The 26,267-nt window shown below is 44.9% G+C and overlaps 1 protein-coding gene and 1 long non-coding RNA gene across 2 annotated transcripts in view; one reads left to right on the forward strand and one right to left on the reverse strand.

Annotated features, from left to right (window-relative positions):
- Positions 1 to 992: 992 nt before the first annotated feature.
- KRT8 (keratin 8) lies at positions 993 to 14,535 on the reverse strand. The gene is made up of 9 exons (XM_088469145.1): positions 14,104 to 14,535; positions 9,876 to 10,084; positions 7,392 to 7,452; positions 6,753 to 6,848; positions 5,560 to 5,724; positions 2,971 to 3,096; positions 2,281 to 2,501; positions 1,960 to 2,015; positions 993 to 1,790 (listed from the first exon to the last, which is right to left on the reverse strand). Exons 1-9 carry the CDS (start codon positions 14,452 to 14,454, stop codon positions 1,573 to 1,575), a joined length of 1,503 nt encoding a protein of 500 aa, XP_088325271.1. The 5' UTR covers positions 14,455 to 14,535; the 3' UTR covers positions 993 to 1,572.
- The window catches only part of LOC148527342 (uncharacterized), a 37,482-nt gene continuing 25,080 nt past the window's right edge, over positions 13,866 to 26,267 (forward strand). The window contains exons 1-2 of the long non-coding RNA XR_015878036.1: positions 13,866 to 13,932; positions 16,129 to 16,250. This is a non-coding gene — a long non-coding RNA (uncharacterized LOC148527342). The remainder of the gene's footprint in view (positions 13,933 to 16,128; positions 16,251 to 26,267) is intronic.

The raw sequence follows: 26,267 nt of genomic DNA on the forward strand, positions 1-26,267 counted from the left end.
CCTAAATGTCACTGCTTGGCCACGTCCCCTGGTGATTCTAGCATTACCAGGGACACAGCTTCACACTATTTTAAGGAGGAATTACACTTGATATATTTGTAGGATAACTCCTCTTAAGTGGAATATTTGCCTTACCCTTCCCTTGCTGTGGATTCCTCCCCTTGCTTACCTTGCAATTTATACTTGCAGAGAAGCAGGAACCTAAACCTCTATTGTTTAAGCTTATTTTGTATTTTGTACTGTAAATGTATAGCACTTTGAGTTCTTTAGGAGAAAAGCGCTATATAAATAAAAGTATTATTATTACTATTGCCTCATATGACAATCTAAGTGGCTGTCTTCTTTATGGTAACAGGGAACAGCTTGACAGAGGAAGAAGGTAGCACAACCACTGCCTTTTGGAAGGTGGTACCTTCCATTGCAGAATAAGACTTTACCACAGTGACAGAGACCATGAACACTCAGGGTCAAACGCGGGATTTGCTAGGGGTTATCATTATATAAAGTATATGTGTATATATCTCACACTTCCATTCAAAGGAAAGATACAATACAGCAGCTCTTGTTGGAGGCAGAGCCAGGTAATCTACACAATTAGGCATTACGTCACGCGGGGGGGGGGGGGGGCTCTGATTATGGTAATTTAGGGGGGTTTCTAGGTACTCAGAAACCCCACCCTGTGTGCCAGCAATATACTGGTCCTGCATATCTACTAATGTCAAGTAACGATTCAAGTACAGGGACAGGTTTCAGAGCAACTAGTAAGCACTAATAAGTGCGAGCCTGCATGGCTTCAACTTTTTTTTGTCAATCACAGCATTAATGTTTCTGTTTGATCTAAATATTTTACAGTCATTTATATTTACTTGACAAAGAAGTTTTTGAAAACTAGATATTTGTTGGACAACTCCATTTTCTTGTACAGCCGATATGTAAAGAATGTAATGTAAGGACCAACATGTTTAGTAATGCAATGAAACAAAACAGACATGTTCCCTTTTCTTAAACAAATAACTGTTTATTAATAGAGTTATGGGAGCTGAAAGACAAGAAGAGCACCTCCAGTATCCACCCAGTGAGGACGGGTGATAAGGCACAATTGCAAGAGGTTGTACTCAGCTCTGATTTTGCAAAAGTTTGGTGTGAGAATTGCACAGAAAGCAGAGAAAGAAAGAAAGGACGTGGAGACTGCACAGCTGAGTCCACAGAAAGCCAAGCCTGCCTTCATTTGAGCCTGCTAAGAGGGAATCAGTACAAGATGTTGGGGATATGGGTACCGCAGTAAATCATCCTCTCTTATCACTGGTTTCGTTTCTTCCGTCACCCCACTTTCAGAAACAGGTAAACAATATTATTCTATCATTTGGGATAGCACCGTTTACTGTCACTAGCGCAGGTGCCATGTTAAAGGCACAAGCTAGGCAGCTTGCTCCAGGTCTACAAAAATGTCCAAGGTAAATTTGGGAAAATATTTTAGTCATCTACCCCAATAGTCCTGATTTCTGCCTTGAAGGCTCATCTGTAAAAGAATCCTGGCTGTGGGACAGCGTCGTGCTTCAGCTGAGAACATGCTCATGGTTTTGTGAAGATATCTGAGGACTCGGACAGCACTCTTCCGTCTTTGGTCTCAACTGTTTTCACTACAACGCTGCGCTTGGTTCTGGATGTTTCCAGAGGGGAGGAGCTGCTGTAGACATTGTATCCGCCACTGGTTAATCCGCTACCAAAACCGCTGCCGTATCCGCCACTAAATCCGCTGGACAGTCCACCACTGTAGTTACTGCTAACTCCTATATCAAAGAGAAAAAAAAAATATTATATATATGTAAAGACCTTTATTTTGAAGAAAAGAAAAAGTGCAACCTCGCTATCAAAATCCTGTACTTGAAGCTGCAGAAGAAACTAGGCTGTATTCAATGTCAATTTTTCCAATATAAATAAAAAGAAAAAATAGCTTACCTGAGTAACCGGTTGTCTTGGTCTGAATGCTAAGGTTCTGAAAGCCTGACTCCAGCCTGAAAAGAAAAAAAAACAAGAACTCAAAATTGACATAAGGTATGCATCAAAACATAACCTAAACATAACTTAGTTGTAATTAAAAGAAAAAACAGCACCACTACAATAATATATATGTCAATCAATAACACTATTTTTGACTATTCGTAAGTCATAGAAATATTGTTCCATTTAACTGATCATAAAGATCGTGTCAAATCTAAAAACTATTTCTGTAGAAAGTAGCAGCGTTAGGTTATAGACTTAAATGTCACAATCCATTACCTGCTTTCCTCTCCTTCCAACAGCTTCCTGTAGGTGGCGATCTCAATATCCAGAGCTAACTTGACATTCATCAATTCCTGGTATTCTCTGAGCTGGCGAGCCATGTCCTGCTTGGCCTTCTGTAGAGCAGCCTCCAGCTCGGCCAGTTTGGATCTGGCATCTTTCAGTGCCATTTCCCCACGTTCTTCAGCTTCTGCGATCTGAGCTTCAAGGTTTGCACGCTGCAAGAATTGATAAGAAAATTACATACACAATCCCCATTTACAGCTATTTAAGGTCTTTCAACATCCTCTTTAACAAGAGTTTGCATAAACTGCCTCCTGCTATGTCCCACAAGAGTCTTGCAATTAGAAATATCAGCAGTATACATACATAGTATAAGTAAAGTGCTGAATAATATGTCTGTGCAATATAATTAATGATTGATAGAATGTATTTAGTAAAGGTGTCCAGTACAAGTGTCATGAAATAGTATGGAGCTGATTGGTTGGTACTTTATCTCTCTCCAAGGCTTGATACATCTCCCCCATAGACTGTAAGCTGCACTGGCGCAGGGACTGATGTACAGTAAACAACTAAAATATTCTCTATCGTGAAGTGATTAATACACAAGTTGTCTAGCCTATGGGTTCTGGTGGACAGTTTGTACTCATGCCTGACCCTTGCAGATCTCAGTGTCAAAGGACTTACCTGTGCTTTTAGAGCATCGATCTCAGACTGCAGCCGAGTGATGTAGCGGGTCAGCTCACTGATCTCAGTTTTGGTGTTTTTGAGGTCGTCACCACGGCGCCCAGCGGAAGCCTGAAGTTCCTGGTACTATAAATACAAAATAATACAAAGCAATGTAATGCATTAACTAGATTTTAAATAGTGGTACATTAGACATCATATCCTCACATCACTACTCTGCTGCTTCCACTATCAAATGCTCAGTCTGTGTCTTCCCACTTGCTTCCATTTGCCTCCTCATACCACTGCCATTCCCATATTACTCACTTATCGCAATTAAATTGCAATCATCTGCCCGTCTTTGCATGCTTGCCGGCATTAACTTGCTCCGAAATGCATCAAATATTCGGGGAGAGCTGTTCCTATATAGAGCTGTCCCAGCGATACAGTCACTTGCAAGTTTCGGACTCAACACTTGAAATGCACATGCGTGGCCATCAGCCTTCGCTAGTAACATAGGGGGGCCCCTAGCACTGATTTTTCGGAAAACAAGCCCATAGGCTTCAGTAGACAATACCATTTACTCATAAAGTTAGTTAGTGAGTACAAGTTCTGGAAAATTGAGCTTGGTGCATGTGGCCACATCGCAGTCCCAGAGAAGCCTACGGGGACTATATTTTTCAAATCTGATGTTGTCCCCTCACATACACAAAACAGTAGCAGATCCATGAGAAGGAGGGGATTGAATCAAGGCCCACCGTAGCAAACACAACCTTCTCCAAGGGGACTTCGGGCAGCCTGATTGGAAATGTTACTGTCCCTATCTCTAAGATTAGCACTCCAATCTCTTGAAATACTAAGGGGGAGTTGTACTTAGCTTTGGAAAGTAATAAAGTGGAAAGTGATAAACTAGCAGCCACTCAGCTCCAAACTGTCATTTTACAGTGTGTGTTTGAAAAATGACAGGAGCTGATTGGTTGGTAGTTTATCACTTTCCAGAGCTTAGTACACCTGTCCCTAAGTGCCTACGTGAATATTTTGATTATCTGGCTACATGTTGTTTTATCCTACCCACTAAAAGTGGGAATCGGTATGTAATCCCGGCAGCTGAATAGCCTCTGGATCAAATAAATACAGACAGTGGAAGACTGACAGATCAAAATCCCGACTGGGGCTGGTAGGCACCCTAACCCTCACTTTAGTGGTGCCTAAACCTAACCTCCCCCCCTAGTGCCTAAACCTAACCTCCCCCCTAGTGCCTAACCCTAACCTCCCCCCCGTTGGTGCCTAACCCTAACCCCTCCTTCCCGCACTCTAAACCTAACCCTCCCGGGGGTTACCTATCCCTAACCTCACCCTAGTGGCACCTAACCCTAACTTCCCCTTTCCCTAGCCTAACCCTCTCGGGGGGTGCATAACTCTGTCCCCCCAGGGGTTCTTAAACCTAACCCTCCTCCCCCCCCGCGGCTACAACCTAAGACACTCGGCTAACCTTCGTTTGGTGTGCCGGGCCTCAGGATTTTGTCGTGGGGCTAATGATAGGCGTCGGGATTTTGACACCTATCTTTAGTCCATGTCGGGCTTTCAGTGTCGGATCCCGACCGCCGGTAGCCTGACTACATCCCCTAAAAATGTGGACAACTCAAACTAAGCAAAACAATGAGGTGATCCGTCTCGTGTAAAAGGAACTTTAACATGAAAAAACTATCTGCTAAACAAGACAGTGCAAGGTCAACGTCAAACTGTTCAGGCTCAATTCATTAGTAATATATTTCAGTGCAAAATTACATTTTTAAAGTAAGCTATGTCAATGACGGCAGCCATTTTGGAGACAAAACCAATATCGATTCACAAGTAGACTGAGGTATTTTGCGCTTGGTGTCATTTTAAACCTGTACGTTTTGAAGCTTAATAGCTTCAGCTGATTAATTATAATGAATGAGAAGAACATTTGCATGATTTTCCGGATTAACAGCACAGTGAGCACTACCTGCAGAATCTACTCTGTAATATACTACATAAAGAATATTTTACTATTGACATCAACAGATTCCCTGCACTGTAGACTCCTGCATATTACACCCTTTCCCCGCTTCTTTTAATGATTGTGGGCCTGATTCCAAGTTGTACGCTATGCCGATCGCAGCTGCGATTTTGCAGGCTGCGGATGTGAGAAAGTGCAGCAGCCGCACAGAAGTGAATAGAGACGTCCGCCGGAGCCATTGCAAAAGACACAGCAACTGTATACACATTCGCAGAGCATGCGCAGATCCTCCGAAGATCGACGGCTCGAGTGACTCTAAGGCTACGTAGCATGTCTAACTGACCTGAGGCGCTGAAACCACGGGATCGCAGCAGACATCGACACGCCCCTAAAACGTTGGCTACATGCGTGCGTTTTTACCACCACCATCTCCCCCCCAAACAGTGCCTTCCTGTCAGTCACCCTGCGTGGAGGTAAGTGATACGCGCTGGATTGCAGTTGGGTCTTAGCGCAGACGCACCGCGATGCATGTGCATGAGCAGTTTAAAATGGGCGCTCGCCATAACTATACATGTCATTAGTTATAATATTTTTTTGAACAAATCACATTTACGTCTCAGACTCACCTTTATTTGATACATGCTCTCTACTTCAGCACGGCTCTTGTTAGCAATGTCTTCATACTGAGCCTTGACCTCAGCAATGATGCCATCCAGGTCAAGGTTTCGGTTGTTGTCCATAGATAGCACAACGGAAGTGTCAGAGATCTGAGACTGCAGCTCACGGAGCTCCTGCATAGACCAAGACATACTGAGTGAGAACATAAACAAGGCTGGAAAACCTCAACTACTGAACACTTACATTATAATATATACATATAATAAATCATTCAATATATTTTCTTTTAAAAAAAAAGGACATTTACTGGTGTTTAATTGCAAGTGACTTCAGGGAGCTGCAATTTACAGTAGGTAAAACCCTGACTGAAGCTGCCATTTAATGCACTTCCCATTAATCACTTTTCCATAATAGGAGTTCCTATGTTCATATTGTCACTAGGGAATGGCTTAAAACACTCCCTAAAGGACGGGATGTACTATGCATCGCATTTTGAATGCGGTATATCCCACCTTTTAATGGGTACATACCGCTGTTAATAACGCCGGTATATACCTAGAATTGGGATTAAAATCGCAAAGGACAGCACTTCCAAAAAGAGCTGTCCTTTGCGATGACAGGACTTCCGGATTTATGACCAGGGAGTCCTTTTGCGCATGTGTCATATGGTGCGTGCGCTGCGAGGGATGCTGCGAGGGATCTGATTGGATCTCTCTTGGTGCAAAATGCGAAGAGAAGCCCATAGGCTTCTATTGGGTAATGATATAGATGGCATTGCTATCGGGTTCAAGCTCCGGAAGGTGATACATTCCAAGGCTTAGTACATATGGGAAATGCGGCCAACACTCTGAAAACTGCAGTTTTGGGATTTGTGTCTACATTATCCCTTTACTACATCCTGCCCTAACTCTTCTCATTTTGTGGTGTTATGAATAGATAGATAGATAGATAGATAGATAGATAGATAGATAGATAGATAGATAGATAGATAGATAGATAGATAGATAGATATAGACAAGGGAAATATGGCAAGTGTAAAAGAATTTGTTTGACAGTAATGGGAAAATTGGTGTTTTCTGTCCTGAAGAGCTAACAATCTAAATGGGAAACTCTACAGGAAAACATAGAAACACATTATTGTGTGATTTGCCTCTCTTTATGATGTGCATTATTTATCAGCATTCACACAACTATTTCTTACCTCCTCATACAGATGGCGCAGGAAGTTAATTTCATCTGTCAGACCCTCCAGTTTTGCCTCCAGCTGCACTTTGTTCATGTAAGCCTCATCCACATCCTACAGACAAGATGTCCACCGTTAGTACAATGGCGTATACACTTATGGTAAACCAGCTGTTGCCTTCGGCTTCACCCATGATGAAATCACTGCTGCCAACATTTTTTTATTGGAGGTGTTCTAGGTGTATTGCTTTGCATAGAGGCCCTGTCGTAGGAATGGCCCATGTGACCAGCGGCGTTATACAGACTGGTGGCAGCACCTTCACCCACCACTCACACCAATGTCACTGTGTGCCCTGTGCACAGATTGCTATGTAGCCTATCCTGTTCCATTGAACGCGGGCCCAGAGCACCTCTCCCCCCACCCCTTACCGGCTGTACAACACCTATCTCTTGCTTTGGTGATGTCAATAAAAATTGTTTTTGTCATTGCTCATCTTTGACTTGACGGATCGTGATAAGATTATTTCTAGGAGTCCCCACTACAAAATGATGTTGTCATGAAAATCGATTGTCGTTTTTGCTGCAACTTGGAACAAACAGACAGACAGAACATTCTTATTATATTAGTATAGAAAAAAAAAGTTAAAACCATTCCCACCTTCTTAAGCAGGACAAATTCATTCTCCATTTCAGTCCGCCTGTTGATTTCATCTTCGTATCTGTAGAAAACATAAAAGCGTTAGAATCTGTAGTGTGAAATAAAGTATAAATATAGGAATAGGAATTAGGGGAACGTGAAAGGGAAACTCTCCCTTTAAGATGAAAATGTTCTGCTGTATAAAAGTTGGCAGAACTTTCTCTAATATGATGTTTCCAGATATGCTGTTCTCTACACCAGCTACTTACAGTCCATTTATGGTTATAGAACTTTTCTAATTTCGTCAAGCTTTCTAATAGAGTTGCCTGGTCTTATTGATATGTCAGTTCCAAGCACAACATGCACAGATGCAGATAGGAATATTTTGTAATATAAAGAAGTTATATAATTAGGGCCAGGTTTAATCAAAATTGTCCCTCTGGGCGAAAGTCGAGAGGTGCAGTAAATGGCCACCCACGGATTTAAATGTGTAAATATTAGTGAAAGATAATAGCCTAAAAATTGTATGGCAGCTCCCGGTAAGCCGTCCATAATAAAACAGACCCCCAACTGCAGAGTGCACCTTGTATGCTAGCAGGCTTTTTGTCTCTGGTTCCTTATAATGCAGACAAGCAATTCATCACTGGTGGTTTGAACTGCTGATTCTGCATTCTAATCACAACTAAGGCAGGGTACACACCTAAACGACCGGCAATCGTGCCGATGTTCAGGGCGATTTGCCTTCACCCTGGACATCGCATGATTGCCGGTACACACTTGAAAGATTTAATGAAAGACAGAACAATCACTGTTCCGTCCTTCATTCACTTGTACAGGCTCACATGCGATATCGTATGATTGACTGTGCAGCACAGGCAATCGCACGATATCGTACGCGACCACGGGTACGCGCAAATTGAGCATATACACTGCACGATATGCCTGATTTGTCGTTCAGATTTTGCTAAATCGGCCAAATGGTGCCGATATCGTACAGGTGTGTATGCACCCTAAGACCCGTATTCAATTTGAGGCGAAAAGACGGAATCCGCAGAAAAGTTTCGCAGATGACGTCGTTTCGCCAGGCGGAAAAGTATCGCCATATTCAATTTGAAAGACTTTCTGCCTAGGCGGAAAGTCAATGCAATGTAATAGGCGGAAGAGTTTCGCCTACGAATAGCAGGCGGAAAAAGGTGCAGTATTGGGGTTTTGGGTGCAGCCTTGATAGTCCCCCAAAGGTAAAGTGCGTCAAATTAAAAAAAAAAAACACTTAAGAACACCCAAAAAAATCACGCTGAATTTGGGGGCGAAAAAAAAAATGTTGTGGGACAAAGTTAAAAACTAGCAAACTAGACTCTGTGTTTTTTTCATTGCAGGGGCTTGCGGCAGGTGGATTTTTCACGATTTTTTTTACTTAACTTTAGCAACTTTAAAATACGCTGGACCCAATTTCAAGTACCCCAAAACGCTATTTAGCAGCTATTGAGCCCGTTTAAAAACACCAAATACCTTCAGCAAGCCAAATCGGGGGTAACCATAGCTAACCCCCATGTCAGAGCATATTTTGGGGGGTGTCAGGCTGATTTCCCCAAACTGACAGGACTTTCCGCTTGTTTAAGTTTCGCCGGGTCCTGTTTTCGCGTACTTTCAAATTGAATACAGGGATACGCGGGGACGCGCGCGATACTTTTCCGCCTGCAAAACATGCGATGTAGGCGAAAAGTCCGGGAGGTGGAAAAGTATCACGGGTCCGCTCAAATTGAATACGGCTCTAAGTATATAATTATAAGGGGCATATTTAAGTACCCTCATTACCCTCTACGCCCTGCTCAAATGCTGAACCAACCAATCACCATAAATGGAGATATAGAAGTTTGATGCCATTCCCAGACTCTTAATAAAAATGCCCATAGAGATTAGCTATTTTGTGTTACCCCTCTTATCTGTGAGACACAGCGTCATCTATTAGGAATTCCACCCTTGAAGGGTTGTCAAAAATATCCTGTTTAGTGCAACCCTGCATCGTGATGTTTTTTTTAATCTCACTTTATTTTCAGCCTTTTTTTAACCATACTTTAGCATGATCACCTTAGAGGAAACAGTGGCTACTACATAAATATAGTGCATTGTAATACTGGAAGTATAAGGAACCATTAAGTAAGCAGATAATGGAAGATTCATAAGGGCATCTACACAAAGAATTGGAAGACGTTCAGTACCGCGTATGCTTTTCAATGAGGCACCTGGCTTGTCAGTATTTATATATACACCACAAACTAAATTAAAGTATTACTTTTTATGTTTAGGTTTTAAGCAGTCTTACATGAGTTACAAATCTGTGGCCAATCAGCATGCACATAGCAGAAGCAGCCAAGAAAGAGACTTTCACTTCACTAAGAATTAGTGCAATCGCAGGTCCATTCATATTTGGTCAGATTACAAAATGGCTGCCTGCACCGTGTATCAGTCACCTGTAAATATGAAGTAAAACTAGCTTGAACTCACTTGTTTTTGAAGTCCTCTACCAGACCCTGCATGTTTCCCAGATCCGATTCCAGGCGCATCTTCTCCTGACCCAGAGTGTCCAGCTGCCGGCGCAAATTGTTGATGTATGCCTCAAACATGCCATCCATGTTGCTGCGGGTGGTCTTCTGGTTCTGGAGAAGGTTCCACTTGGTTTCCAACATCTTGTTCTGTTGTTCCAAGAAACGTACCTACAATAGGGGATATAAAGTGCTTTCATTAATAGATGCTATAATATTGTAACGTTATCTCTCTGCTTTTATACTAAGCATGAAGCCAAATACTTAAGATCAAAGCTACAAAGAACATGAGCTAAGTTCCCATACACCAGAGTTGGCCATACACAGGCCTACCAGTAAGATTATTTGTGTGGTTCAATATGAAATATCCAGACTTTCAATAATTAGGCTGAGTCACAATATCGTCTTACAAGACACTATTAGCATGGTCAGTGTATATAGTCAGATGCAGCCACTATCGGCCTCATTTACCATTCATTCTCATAGATTTCAATAAGAGTTGACATAAAACAGCCTAACTGGCCACACCTTAAAGGAATTTATCATGTACTATACTGGATGGGGTTTCCATGTACACCCACCCCAATTGTCTCACAGTAGTACATTGGCAGAGGACTTTAAGGGCTTAAGTAATGCCATTAATATACATACTATATACAGTTTTCAATGTAAAGAATTGTAAGCAGTAGCCCTTTTGTGGGATGTACCAGATTAAATAGAATGTCATAGAATTGTAACAATAGGTGGCATTTTTAATTGGCCTGCGAAGCTGGATTTGAGTCCCTGTTATTATACTGGCACTAATGTAATGTCCCAGCTGGTTTGCGGAACAATGAAATGTACACAAAAGCTGAACAACCTCTTTTGTATAAATAAAATAGCCTATGGTATTAAAGGGAAGTTAGCACGTTTATATTCACTGTATTGTTCTACAAATGTTCCTTGATACATAGATTTCTATACATATATCATCCATATAAAGAAGTCTGCCCAAGCACTTTCAAAGCAAACATTATTATCCCACAGACTGCAATAGAAGTGCCCCACCTAGTGGCCAGATTATCAGAAAACCATATTGGCGTTCTCAAGCAGTATATTTTGGGCACATCCCTTCACAGACAATGATATACTTTTGTTCCTCTCAGTAGCTCTAGCTCCCAGTGGTAGCACTGGCAACAGAATTGTGATTGCAGCCCAGGATGTAATTATGAGGTGTCCGTGACTTTCCTGGCAGAATTATAACATAAACAGAGGACTGTTCTGGGAGAAAGACAGTCACAGAAATACAATCACAATTCTGTTCTTAAAGGATCATTAACCCCAAACTACAAGTTTTCTTATATAAAAAAGCTAATGCACACACTTAAGATAAACATGTGATTGTAATGGATTCTCTTTCTACATACACAAAATATTTTCAGCTCCTAAACCAGATTAAAAGGCATTGTAGCCTGCCTATATCCAGCGTGATACAGCTGATAACAGAGAGCAATATCTCTCACTCTGTATTAGCATTTGCTAATGTGCAAATCTCATGTTCTGTCAAGGTATGGAAACGTTTACACATAAGTGTTTTGGTATTTCTTGTTATACACAGTAATTTGTGATTTATAAACTTTATGTAGTACTTTATGTTGTCACTATTTTCTCTGCATTTGTCTCCTGTGTGGCGGTTTTTATAAATACAAAAGAAAATCACATTGAAGTTTGAGCCACAGGGCATGGTGCCAGGTTTGTTTGACTTGTGACATTTCACTCTGGAATGGGTTTGTGTACTTTGTGACAGACTACTCTGTGTGCACATGATAATGAGCTGGGCAAAGCTAAGGTGCAGGCAGCTCTCATTGCCCTATAAGGTAATGTCTACAGGTAAGTATTCACCTGACGTGCCCCTCCCTTCTAGTACAGATAGGGAGAGAGTCCAGGAGGATACAGATAAGACCTGATAGTTGGGTGTAGTAACAAAGGATTATGTGGCAGCTGCCAGGCTCAATTTAGTATTAGTTCTGCCATGACACAAATCCTATGATCAACAACTGGAACCATATGAGATATAAAATGATATATGACATATCAAACCGTTTGCGGTTAATGCAAATAAATATATTGTGGTGGATTATGTGCAACGGCAGAATTGTGCTAACATGTTTTCTTGTTTGTTTTGATACATTTCTAATTTAACCCTTTGGCTGACAATTGTCATACCTAAAATATCTAGATAATGTACAGCACTGAAGTGAAGGCCATCAGTGATGTCTGGTACTAAGATATAACATATGGAGGCACAAGACATACATGTGCCTGGTACCTAAAGGCAGGCAAAGGCCTCTGCCCGGCAGCTCCATTTCTGTTTTAAATACAATGAGAATATTCTGCTTTCCTTCAGTCATCAGGTTCAGCCATGCATTGTGCGGCCACACAGTTACTGGGTATGACAGTGGCATAACCATCATCAGTCTTATTGGTCGATGGTTCCTGTAACAGAGTAGTGGAGGGGCTCCACACTCTCTTGATTGTTGAATGACTGGATCCTGTCTATGGCCTGTACAGCACGCCAACATGAGGAACAGCAGGAAGGTCATTCATATGGGTTGGTCCCCCGTATCTAGGGTCCAATTCTACACAAATAGAAATTGTTTGGGGGAAGGAGGTCTGTATATTAATGCAACCAGATTAGGAAAGGGTAGGGATTGCTCTGCAAAACCACATTAACATGAGCGGTCTAGGGGCCTCATTTATCAATGAGTTTTATCATACGCAACGAGTTGTTGCGCATGATAAATGGTGCTCAAGCCAATCAGCTCCCAACTGTCATTTTTCAAACAGATGAAAATTAGGAGCTGATTGGCTGGAGCACCATTATCATATGCAATGAATTCAAAACTCATTGCGTATGATAAAACGTGTTGATGAATGAGACCCCCTATCTGCCCCTGGTAAATGTGTGTTTTTTTCATTGGTTATTGTACAATACTGCAGCATTTGTTTGCTACTTCATAAACCAACAATAGTGATAAAGAAATTAATCTGTGACTACAACGACATTCTAACAAAGTGAGGACTCAAGCAAGGAGTGGTTAATCTGGTATATCCTGCCTGTCCCGGACAGTCAGTCTGTGGTGAATGCATTACACTGTGGGAGGAATGGATAATCTGAGAATGTATGGAAAGTTAGAAACTGAAACATGTAACCCATGGTGGTATGATGAAAGAATGTATGGCCGGTGTGTATTACCGTATTACGGTCATGGTGTGTGCTTTGTTTCCCTGATTATACAGTGCTGATGAATGACTGTTGATATGTAAAAAATAATAATAGTTTACAGTATTGTAAAACTACATGCACACAACATCCTCTTGTACCTTGCAGCCCTGTTTCAGAAATAAATGGATTTTTTTCCCATATATTTCAGAAAGAAATCAGTGAAACTTTGCATCGGCTGTATTATATTAGGACATGTACAGCTTCTCACTGGGCAAGTTACTAATACAGGTGAAGCAGCTGTTACCCTGCACAGTTCACCAATGGTGACTCTTTTTACAGTTCATAATGTTATAACAATAAAATATTCATGACACATAAGAAATAAAATACAGAGATAAACTGCACAACTACATCACACAAGGACATTATTATTATTATTATTATTATTATTAATAATAAAAAGTGAAGTAAACTGTTTCTTGTTACATTAACCCTTTCCCTGCCAGTGGGGACTGAAATTCAGGCCAATGCCTTGGTGGACAGACAGACCTCTCTGGCAGCCAGGAGATTAAAAAGATTCCTCGGAGAGAGGTGGGAGTCTATAATTTAATGCTGTCTGGTGAGGAGGTCAATAGCCACCACGAAGTCTGGAATGCGGCCCAGGAGTGGAAGGGGTGTGTCTGTGGGTCTGGAAAGTTGGGGGGGAGAGGAGGGTTACAGCAGGTTACTCTAATTCACTAGGGCAGGAAATAATGAACGATAAAGAATATGGCAACATTTTAACATTCTGCTGAGTGCCGAGGTTCCGTTAAAGGTACTGAATAGGGACTGATGAGGACAGGTGTAATGCACGATATTTTAGGAACAGTGTGCAGGTACAACATTGGAAGGGAATGGTGGTGTGGGCGTTGGTTGGAGTAGAATGATATGCCATGGGGTTATAGGGTGTGTGCCAGGGGGTAACTGCCAGTTGCTGATGACTCACCTTGTCAATGAAAGTAGCGAACTTGTTATTGAGGGTCTTGATCTGCTCCTTCTCCTGGGTGCGGACGATCTGGATGTTGGGGTCGATCTCCAGGTTCAGGGGGGAAAGCAGACTCTGGTTGACGCTGACGGAGGTGATTCCAGCGGATCCCATACCTGCTGACCCACCATAGCCGGACCTGTAGCCACTGCCGAACCTAGAGCCTCCATATCCGGAGCCCAGGTTGAAGGACGCGGTGCTGGCTCTGCTGGCTGCCGGGGCTCCGCTGTAGGAGAAGCTGCTGAAGCCGCCGGAGCGCGGGGCCGCGGAGCTGCTGGTGCGGTAGGTGACTTTGCTCATCTTGATGGACATGTTGGCGGCTGCGGGCAGAGCACAGTGAGTAAGAAGAGGAATGAGAGTACTGTGTGAGCGCAGGACAGACTGAGCGGCTGAGACAGGGAGCGGCTCCCTTTATATGCTATGGGAAAGGGCAGGGGGGCAGCAGTCACCACGCACCTGAGTGGCTGGGGCCGGGCACTGAGAGGCGGGACTGCCACCTGCAGACATCACATTGCCCTGTCCGACACTAGGGGGGTGAGGGCACCTGCTGGGAGGGGCTGACTTACCGACAATTCTGCAGCACCCTCAGGATTACAAATGAGTGCAATGGGTGAGAGAGATAGAGAAGCTGGGTGCTGCTCTTCCCCGGAATGCGCCCAACCCCAAATAATAAAAGCTCTCTGCAGTAGGATGAGACTGTCCCGTCGTACAAGAGAGAAGGGCGAGCTGGGAATGGGAATGAATACATTCCTAGTACTTTACAGCAAATTGCAATGAACATCATTATTTATATTTTATTGTGCTAAAACGAGTGGACCTTTATCCATCATAAACATTTCAGCATAACTGGATGCTGTCTTACTGGGGTGGTGGTTATCTTGGAGTACTAATAGTTATAATATGTCTCTATAGAGTAAGGATCAAAATTTGCATCAGATTATTGTTTTAATACACTTTATTATTATTAAGTCTACTGCATGTGTCTATTCCTGTGCATGTTCTCCCTAGTCCCCTTTATTTGCAATTGACTGGAGCGCACAAGAAGTTTTAAAACTTGTTGCGTATGATAAAACTCTTTGATAAATGGGCCCCTAAGCTTTGTGTGTTGTAATTTAGGAATGTACTTCTAATGCTGCCCATCCACTAGGCGATTAAACCTAGCGATGGAGCGATAACATCGGTCGTTATCGCTCTATCGCTTGGTAATCGCCCGCAAATCGGGCAGTAAAAGGTTAAAAACGATCAGCGATGCGCGCGCCCGCTGGTCGTTTTTAACATCAATCATCGCCCAAACATGACGGTCAATCTGACGACCGCCGTCAGGTTGCCAGGTTCGGGGATGATTGATCTGCATACACTGAATATCTGAACGTTCAGTGCGTGCAGTTCACCCCACGGGAGACGACAGCGTCGTAATCGTGCCGTCGTCTCATGCATCGCCTAGTGGATGGGCAGCATAATTGGGCTCCAAATACGCAACCTCCGAAACGCATAAGGGGAGTTGAACACAAGTCCGTCTTTCTGACAGATCTTGCATGCTTACGCATTGCGTATGATCTATAGTCGATTGCACGTATCTACAGACTGGTACGTAACTCAGTCGCATCTCCACTAGTGGCTGGAGTGTAACTGGGTGGTAATGGGGTGTTTATGTGTAGACAAAATTTAGCGAGGGCGTGCCAACGGAACTGCGGGCCATGCAGAGTTGTGCACGTCTGATTTTTACACGAATCTTGCACCAAGGATAGGGCTGGTGCAAGTGCACCCTGATGATGATGATGTCTATGAAAACAAGCATATAGATAGGGTCATTGCAGTCTCATGAATGCATACAACTCATTACATATCTCATTTCTATTCCGTGCACGTGACGCAATGCAGATGTAACTCTGTCTCACTTGCATTGAACAATACATTAACCCCATACACTTTCCTGGGTGAATTGTCCACTAAATATGTTTTTTTTTTTTTTTTACTTCAATATAGGATACTACTGTACTACAAAATGTACTGCTGTTTGCTGGGGATCGGTATGAAATGCAGCCGGACGTCAGCCCGGCGGATGTAATACCGGCGCCGGAAGCTCGACAGGACTAGATCCTGACACAGTAAGTATCTCATCTATCCCTAACCTTCCCCTCTTCTCCCCTAATCCTAACCCTTCTTTAGGGGTGCCTAGCCCTAACCTCCCCCCCAAGTGCCTAACCCTAACCTCCCCCCAGGGGTGCCTAAACCTAACATTCCCCTCCCCGCACCTTAAACGTAACCCTCCCGGGGGGGTGCCTAAACTGAACCTCCCCGTGGGGGTGCCTATACCTAACCCCCCTTTCCCCTAGCCTAACCCTCCCGGGAGGGTGCCTAACCCTAAGTTCCCCCCAAGAAGCCCCTAACCTAACCCTCCCCCCCGTGGCTTTCCGTTGCCACCGCTCGGTTTACCTTCGTCCGGTGTGCCGGGCGTCGGTCTCGCAGCGTAGGCTAATGATAGGCGTCGGGATTTCGAAGCCTATCATTAGTACCTTGCCGGGAAAAGACAGTCGGGAAGCTGACGGTCGGCAATTTGACCGTCGGGAAGCCAACGGTCGGCGTTTCAACCGTTGGCTTCCTGACTGCATACCGTTTGCTGTTAGCATATTTCAAGTCTGTGACATACAATATAAACATGAGTAGAGCCGTCTACACATGATACAATCCGACCATTTCATCAAATAGTATATTTTATTGAATTTTTAATAGTGAAAAATATGTAATTTGAAAGAATGGCCATGGGTGTGGGTGAAAATGTATCTACCAATCAAATATAGATGGAGAAATAAATCTATAATCCGATCGGATTAGGTGGTAAACATGCATTGATTTTGATGTAGCTTGATAGCATTTAGTGTAATGCTGGGTACACACTGGCCGATTTACTGGCCGATACATCGTGTGTGCATCGCCCAGTCTGTACAGACGATATGCCTGTGAACGTTGTCATTCACAGACATATTGTGTCGGCTGTGCAGCACAGCCGATGGTCGATATATCTGCACATATCATGTGTGTACGAACAGTCAGACGACTGCCCGTACACTTGCTGCACAGGCCGCTGCCTGGTGACTGACATCATAACTGGGCGGGCACATGTAAATCATCTGGTCGATGATAGGCAAGTGTGTATGCACTTACCAATTGTCAGATAGGAAGGCGGAAGGCCTATCCCGTGTCCTAATGTGTACCCATCTTAAGTTTGTCATTGAAGTCTGATGATCCTACAATCCTTCTACATTATGCACACAATAAACCCTTCTATTAGCTCTAGCAGGTAAAAATTGTAATGTGTGTGAGGCAATTGTTCTTTTGATAAATGATTTGTTTTAAACACACAAAAAAAACAAGTTATAACGTGAGTTGATGTGAGTATACAGAGATGCAGTTATTCTTTTGGTAAGAAGAACAAAATTATGTTCTGGAAACATGTACAATACATGTGTAATTTTGGCCACTGACAGCACAAATGCTGAGTGACAGGCCTGACATGACAGGTTGAAAAATGTGTTATCTGAGGGTAAAGAAGCCTGTAGGCAGCAATTCATTAGTAAAAGGTCAAATATGTAGAGAGGAGTCTGCAGCTACATGGGTGTTACAGGGTGTGACAAGCACACGTCCTGTATACACGCCCTTAAGCAGTATTACACCTGTAACGCAGAAGGGAGTAAAACACCTGTTTACTACACATTTCTTCTTATCTCCCCATCTTCAACTGTAATTTCATTCTTTACACTAATCGTATAACTCTTTTGTCTGTTTATGTCCCATGTAATACAAAGTGTGTAAAAATCCAGAATTCCTAAAACAGTTTAGCATGGCCTATTCTGTACAACCAACTTTAAAGTACCACTAATAAAAATACAAGTCAGACAGTATTGTATATAAAAGCAAATAAACACATTACTACATATGTAAAGTTTATGACAGGCCAAAGTTATTTGTGTTAAAGGACACTGCAAACCTCCATGATTGATCGTCTTTTGCGGAAAATGACGAAGAAAAGGACAATAGCTTGTGCTCAGCTAAATAGCAAATGCAAATACAATGACTGTTCAAGTTCTGCCAATGTATGGGAAGTTTTACATTTATTTTCAGTTCCAGATTGGTTCATAAAGGGATAGGGGATGTTTCAGTGCATTAACAATCAGTGAATCTATATTAGCCAAGAGTGAGAGCACTGAGAAATACTGTAATAAATACTGCAGGACACACACCACCCAACTGTACAGATTACAGTGTAATAGTTACATTTTGAGGAGACAGCACCACTGTGCCATGAGTTGATACTGTGCACCGACTTATAGGAAGTTGGGTAGTATGAACTATTTGTCACGATTAAGGTTTTCAGATCAGAGTCAGAACCCTTGGACTGGGCTGACAAGTACTAGAGGATTATTGGTGGTTGAATCAGGAGTCTACTCATAGGTGTGACCCATTTGGCCTATGCCTGGTGCCTTCAGAGAAGTCAGTGACACCTGGAAGGCTCCCAGTCTGCCCCAGGAACCAATTGAGTAGAACTCAACCCCTTACCCTGAATACAGGGATAAGAGGCCAGACCAGTGTTTGAGAACTCAGAGAACAGAGCAGTGAGTAATACAGGTAATCTGTAGCCAGTCTGGAATCTGCTAGCAGATGCTGCAAACCAATTACTAGAGCTGGGTGACTCTAGCCTACACCCTTAAAGAGAAATCTAGATCCAGGACCCAGTCCCCATAAATCAGAGTGAACGCTGAAGCGGAGACTCAGGCCCTCATTCAGAGGCGGTCGCAAGAAGCGATCGCTCTCTCTGAATGAGGGCGGCCGCTTCCTTTTTTGTAGTGCGGCCTCCTGGTCGCTAGTTAAGCTGTGGGTTACCACCCACAGCTTAGCGACCGACCAGGTTGATGGTCGCGATGGTGAAAACCATCGGGGCTTGCGACGAGACCCTAAGGTTGGGTCTCGGCGACCGCAAGCCCCAGAGAGCTTCCTGCTCTGATCGAGCAGGAAACTCCCCACTGACATCACTGATGATGTCAGTGTGGCTGCCCACAAAATGGGAGGCGTTCCTTAAGGAACGCCTCTGTTTTGGAAACCACCCCCCCGGCCTGCCTACACAACGGGGCTAGCTGTCAATCAACATTGTCAGCCGCCCCTTTTGTAGAGAGCTCCGGAGCAAGAGAGTTTGCGCATGCGCAGGGCTAACCATCGACCCGGTTGCGAGCGCATCGGCACTTGCTACCCGTTCTGAATGAGACCCACATTGCGAACTCTAACACTCAAAGAGAAGAACCTCAGGGCAACAACCACCATCGATAGTGGTACCAGAGGTTTGAACCAGACTGGGAGCAGAGGTAACAGCAATGGAACTGGTGGCTTGAACCAGACTGGGACTGAAGGTAACAGCAACAGAACAGGAGGCTGGGACCGGAGATAGCAGTGAAAGAATCAGAATGGGACAGGAGGGTAGAACCGGGCTGGGACCGGTGAATTGCCAGTGAGTAAGACGCCAGGCGAAACGCACTACAAATGAAGCATAGAGAGTGTGTCTAGTTGCGCACTGCAGGACACCCTTACACCAGGAGATCCGTTTGCTGCAGATAAATTGTAAGCTTACCATAGCTAGGACACAGGTAAACTGACCTATTGCCTTCACACCTGCAACTGTAGCGATTGTTAGTGCATGTCATTGTTTTGGAAAGTGATATACCACTTTACCTGTTTAATATAGGGTAATATAATTGAATTCTTTATGTATAATTACCAACTTGCCGATGATCACTGTAGTGGAATTAAATCTGAGTATACACAGGGACTGTTAAGTAAAACTGAGCAACAGTTATTTTCTCTTTTTTCCTTATCCATTTATGCTTGTTTGATTGTTAAACCTGTGTACTGTGTACTCTCCATCATTGTCAGGGAGACTCCCTGAAATAGTAGCAATCTCACTGTCTCCCTGAAAAGTCTACAAATCTCCCTTATTGCACCTTACCCCCATTATGAAGCTGTTATAGTAACAAAAACAGAGATCTATACATTCAAATTGGATCATTAGTGTCATTTCCATTCATTGGTTATAAGGCACAATGATCACTATGGCTACATGCATTTTTCTGAAAAGTATTAGTGTGTTTTCATCAACAAGTAGATCTGACTAACTGCTTTGGAGCTCATTTACATTTGGTCAGTTTTATGACACGCCTCTCAGATGTAGCAGTACAGCCCACTTTACCGCCGAGCTCATAGGTGTTGCTTTCACAATCTCCATGAAATGCGTTTTCAAAAGTAGGTTAGTTTAGGGATATATATCCAATATTTACCTGACCAGTCTTTTCATTGCTAATTACATATATATGATCATGCCACTGATATACTAATCATTTAGGAGTTTTACTCTGAAGGAGAATCTGATGCCATACTTTCAATTATTAAGTATGAACAGCCCATTACTGTGAATTATATATAAACTTATATGCACAAATGAAACAATATATAATTATACTGTGATAAATGTGGTTCAATCTCCCAGGATACAACACAGTTTGTTTACCCATGAATACTTAAATCATCTTGACCTATAGTAATCCAGCGGGCCATGTGTGGTGCATTTTTGAAGTGTATATTTTGTTTCAGTGAACTACACATACATCATTACTATTTCTATAATTGTTTGAATTATTGCTCTTGGAGAATCAATCCACTGCATTGCATATGGTAATTGGAATAACGTACCGATACAATAAGTGTCAAAATCTATACGATACTTACCATGACACTTTTGACTTAAAATCCTTGATACTTTTTTCCTTTCCTAACTATAGTACAACTATCCATGTAGATCTCTCATCAGTTGTTCAATACCCAAAGGCATAATAGCTGACAGCAGAATTGATAGGATTGGAAAACTTTAGTCTTTCTGTTGTTTCTATGAATGGTGGCTAATACCGATCTCTCACATGTTGTTCACTGTCATTTGGCACACAACGAGAAGCAAAATCCGGAGCACAAATGACACCATTCTACTATACTCCTTTTGTTACAACAGACAATGCATTTGGAATAATCGATTACTTTTGATTACTACTGAATTTGCAGCAACATTGCATCTGACATTAATCAGAACAATCGATCTGGAGAACAGTGGGCCTGTTTCAGACCCGCTCGCGAGCGCTATGCGGAGACCCGGCTATCGACGGGCGATCCGTCGCTCCGGGTCTCGCACCAAAAGGGGGCGGCTGTCGATTTTAATTGACAGCTCGCATAATTTTGGAGGCGTGGTGTGGGGATGGCTTCACAAATGGAAACGTTCCAATGCGAACTCCTGCCCTTTGTGGCCGGCCCCACTGACATCACCAGTGATGTCAGTAGGAGAGCTTCCGGCTCTATTAGAGCCAGAAGCTCTCTGGGGCTTGTGGCCATGATACCCTACCACAAGGGTCTTGTCGCAAGCCCGATGGTCGCGATGGTCAAGACCATCATCCTTGCCGCTCGTAATAGCTGTGGGTGGTCTGCCACAGTTATGCGAGCGGCCGGGAGGCCGATCCAAAAAAAACCAAAACGCCCTGATTCAGAGAGAGCGCTCTTTCAGAGCGTCCGGCTCTGAATCAGGGCCAGTGTCTCCTTATAAATCCTGGTGTATTTTAATATATGTTTTTAAATATTTGTACTGTATATGTAGTGTATCGCCATTCTTACACATGACCACACCCCTTTGACACGGCACATATGACACTTTGCACACTTTTTCAGCACAGATTTTTTTACAATGTTTATAGTTTATGTAATGATATTATTGGTATAACAAGTAAAACTTAAGTTTTAGTTCCATTGGAGTGCCCCTATTTTTGAGAGCCTTTTTTCCTTTCTTTTCTTTCTTTCACCAAGTTACAGACTGGAGTCTGGTCACAGTGTAGGACTGCAGAGTAGATGAGGCAGCAGCAGCTTGCAAAAACCCAGCAGACAGCAGCACAGGTACAGACAGCGGCAGCGCTAGCACATACACACTGGTGAGAGAGCACGCAGAGAGGTAATGACCCACATTATTGCAACAATGTTCAAGTGGCAGGTGCCATCTTAAATAGGGGATAGGAGGCAGGGGCGCCGAGAGGGGGGGGCGGATACTAATTACATGGGCCCGGGCTTGTTGGAGGGACCCGGCGCCTGGGTCTGACGCCGCCCCCTTCCTCCCTCTTAAGTGTCAGCAGCCCAGCACATGCTACTGTGTGCTGGGCTGCATTTAGAGACTACTTGCATTTTTTTCTGCCTGTTGGGGGGAGCGATCACACTGACACACTGATCGCGCCCCTCCTGGATTTGCGCTTGGCCGAGGGGCTCACAGCACCCACCTACCCAGCCCACAGCTCTACGCTGTGCTGCAACTAGTTTTTTCTACTTCAGGGTCCATAGGGTATCCACAGGATACCTTGGGGTATAGGTGTGACGTCAGTCGCCGGGCACCATAGAGTTAAGCTTTTCAGCCTCCCAGGATGCACTAGGGTCCCCCTCCTATACCCCGCCCCCGAGCCAAGGCACCTCAGTTTAGTTTAGTGCCCGGCCGGAGTCGGGTGCACCTGTCGGAGTGGGGGCTAGAAGAGCCCCTGAAGCTTTCTTTTATGCAGCTGTGGCTGCACATCTGGATGTACAGCATGGACAGTCAGTCCTGACGTCCATGCTGTCTTCCCTACACCCCCGCCGGTACCAGAACGCCGGTACCGATCCGGGGATGCTGGTGAGCATCTGGGGTCACAGCTAGCGGTGACCCCAGATGTTCCGGACCATGGCCGGATTCAAGGGGGACAAAGGTAAGCAGCGGGGTCCCGCGGTGGGTCCCCGCTGATCACATGGTCCTAAGTCCCCAGGCAGGGGGCTCCCTGGGGACTGGCTGCAGCGTGGAGCCAGGCGACCAACCTGCGCCTCCACTACCCCCTGGGACAGCGGACCGCAGCAGAGCGGTAGCGCTGCGGTGTCCCAGGGGTTAAATGCATGCCAGGGGAGCGCGCCTTCCCTGTCTCACAGCCGGCGCCTCCCCCGCTGCACACAGCCCTCTCTGCATGCTGCCGACTGGCCCTGTGGCAGCGCTCCTCCCCCAGGCCAGCATCCTCTCTGCTCCTCGGCGGCCATCTTCTTCTGAACGCATGGTGAACGCTGCTGGAAGCCTGGAAGGAAGCATCGTGGTCTGGGTCCCCCTGCATACCTCTCCTCCGCTGTGGTCAGGTCTGTGTATGCAGCGCTGTGTCCTACCAGGCCCTGTGTCTGCGTAGTTGAGTGATCAGTGCTGTTAGTGCAGGAATTGATTTTCTTTGCATTGTATGTGACTGTGCTAGCGCTGCTGCCTGTAACTTTTCTTCTAAACTGTCAGCTTTATTCTGTCCCTGTTCGCTCTGCTAAGCCCTTGCGGTGCGGTGCTGCAGGGTGGTCTCTCGCCTATTTACTATATAATTGGTGAGAGGGGTCACATACTTGGTGCCATCATGTCTGAAAGTGATTTTCCTCTCCGGCTACAGTGTACTACGTGTAAAGTACCGTTAGCGGAGGGGGAGGGTAGCGCGGAGGGCCTTTGCCGGCAGTGTTTGTCCATGGCGCGGCCGCTTACAGTTACAGCACCGGTACAGGAGCCGCCCTGGGCTTGTTTCGCTCAGGCGCTTACAGCCTTAGTGGGCCAGTTAGCTCTGCAGCCCGCGTTTACACCGATGGGTTTGTCCCAGCAGTCAGTGGTGTCGTCACCCATGCAGGGTTTCCCACGACAATTGGTGGTACCCCACAGTCTCCCTATTTCCCCGCTCCCGGTTTCTCAGGAGCCAGCATGGGTTAACTCCCTGACGAGTTCTGTACAGCACTTGTCGGATGTGTTGCAAGGGGAGTCTGTGATGCGGCCGCATAAACGTCCGGTGGCGTCTCTGTCGGCTCCTTATGAAGATGACGAGGGGACGTCTGATGATGGGGAGATTCTGGATCCTTACGATCAGGAACCTCTCCAAACTAAGGACGCTGATGCTAAGTCCAAAGTATATATTCCTGGACTTATTCGGGCGGTCCGCACAGCCTTGGTGATTGATGACGAAGTTCCCCCAGCGGGTAAATCTAAGTATGCCTTTTTCAAAGATGTGAAGGGCGATGCCACAGTCTTTCCTCTGTCGGGTCAGTTAGTGGACCATTTAGAGGAGGCGTGGAAACAGCCTGGCAAAAGATACCAGCCGCAGAGACGACTGGCGGTGGCTTATCCGTTCGCGGATAATTATTTTGCAAAGTGGGAATCCCCTCCACAGGTGGATTCTCACGTGACCCGTCTTGTCCGTAGTGCCACATTGCCGATGCCATCCATGTCCTCCCTTAAGGATGCTACGGACCGCAAGGTGGAGATCTGCCTGAAGTCCGCTTATTCCCTTGCGGGGGGGGCAGCACGGCCGGCTATGGCCATTTGCTGGGTTGCCAGAGCGATGGAGCGCTGGGCGGATTCATTAGAGGCTTCTTTTGATTCCGACTGTCCGGCCGAACAGGCGGAGTTGATTGGTAATCTCCGTGATTCGGCCACTTATATCAACGAGGCGGCCCTAGACATTAGTACTCTGGTGTCTAGAATTTCTTCAGCAGCGGTGGCTGCTCGTCGCACCTTGTGGCTGCGATCCTGGAAGGCGGACGCTGATTTCAAAAAGGGTCTGGAGGCGTTGCCGTTTACCGGAGAAGTTCTCTTCGGTCTGGATCTGGATAAGATTGTGGCCACGCTGGCGGCAGCCAAATCGGCTTGTCTCCCGTCGGCCGCTGCTCCTTCTGGTTCTGGACCATCGTCCTTTCGGTCATCTAGGGCCCAGGGCAGGCCCAAACCACAGTCGTTTCCTCGACAGGCTGGCCCTAAGAAATCGGCCAAGCCCCGGAAGCAGGCATGGAGTACCAGATGTCCGGCCCCCAAGCCAGATGACAAGCCTGCAGCCTGACGGTCCGGGCCTCCCTTTGGGGGATCCCAGGGTGGGAGGCCGCCTGCTGCAGTTCGCCCAGTGTTGGTCGGCCACTACGACAGACACTTGGGTTCTCGAGGTGGTCTCCAACGGGTACGCCCTCTCCTTCCGGCACAGACCCCCGGCGCTATTCTTCACCACGGGTCTACCATCAGACAAGGCTACGGAGCTGCGGAAGGTATTGCACACTATGCTCCAGGATGGAGTTATAGTGCCTGTTCCATTCTCCCAGAGGGGCCTGGGTTTCTATTCAAATCTTTTTTTGGTACAGAAACCCAATGGGTCGTATCGTCCGATTCTCAACCTCAAAGCACTCAACAAGTCTTTGCGGGTTCCGAAGTTTCGGATGGAGACCCTACGGTCCATCAATCTGGCGCTGGAACCTGGGGACTACATGGTGTCATTGGACATACAGGACGCTTACCTGCACGTCCCTATTCTTTTGCGCCATCAACAGTTCCTCAGGTTTGCAATCCGCAGCGACCACTTCCAGTTTCGGGCGTTACCTTTTGGCCTGGCGACAGCACCACGTGTTTTCACGTGGCATATTGTTGTGTGGGGGCACTACTGTGAGGCATATTATGACTTGGAGACGTAGTGTCTCCAAGTCATAATATGCCTCACAGTAGTGCCCCCACACAACAATATGCCCCGGTCATAATATTGTTGGGCATATTATTACATCAGAGTTCTACTGTGTGGAATATGTACTTCATTTATTTTACAACAGTGTACATTTAATTCATATAAAGTTCTACATATTTATATTCAAAATTGATCGCAGTTTTTCAACTTCCATTTTATTTGAGGTGGTGATTATGCTCATTGGCAACAGAGTGCAAGACACAGCCAACCCATTTTAGGACTAAATATAGGTGCTTGGTCATTTTACTACTGAAAGTGCTTGTTGGATATTATAACATTGGGTAATGAATATAAAAGAAAAACATCATGAAATGAGAGGATGTGATGATGATGAAGAGACTTGAGGGTGTTAACGCATTAAAATGGTAGGCAACAGTAAATACGCCCCCTGGGAAGCACTAAGCATACCCACTCCGGTGGAGCCCTGGGGAGAGAGGTGTTTCTCTATAAGCATTGGGTATCACTTCAAAGTGTTGCTATAGGGCCCACAAAGTTCTTCTTACACCTCTGCCCCTTTCTATCACA

Source organism: Taudactylus pleione, unplaced genomic scaffold, assembly GCF_031769625.1.
Source record: "Taudactylus pleione unplaced genomic scaffold, aTauple2 ptg000089l, whole genome shotgun sequence".
NCBI classification, from domain to species: domain Eukaryota; kingdom Metazoa; phylum Chordata; class Amphibia; order Anura; family Myobatrachidae; genus Taudactylus; species Taudactylus pleione.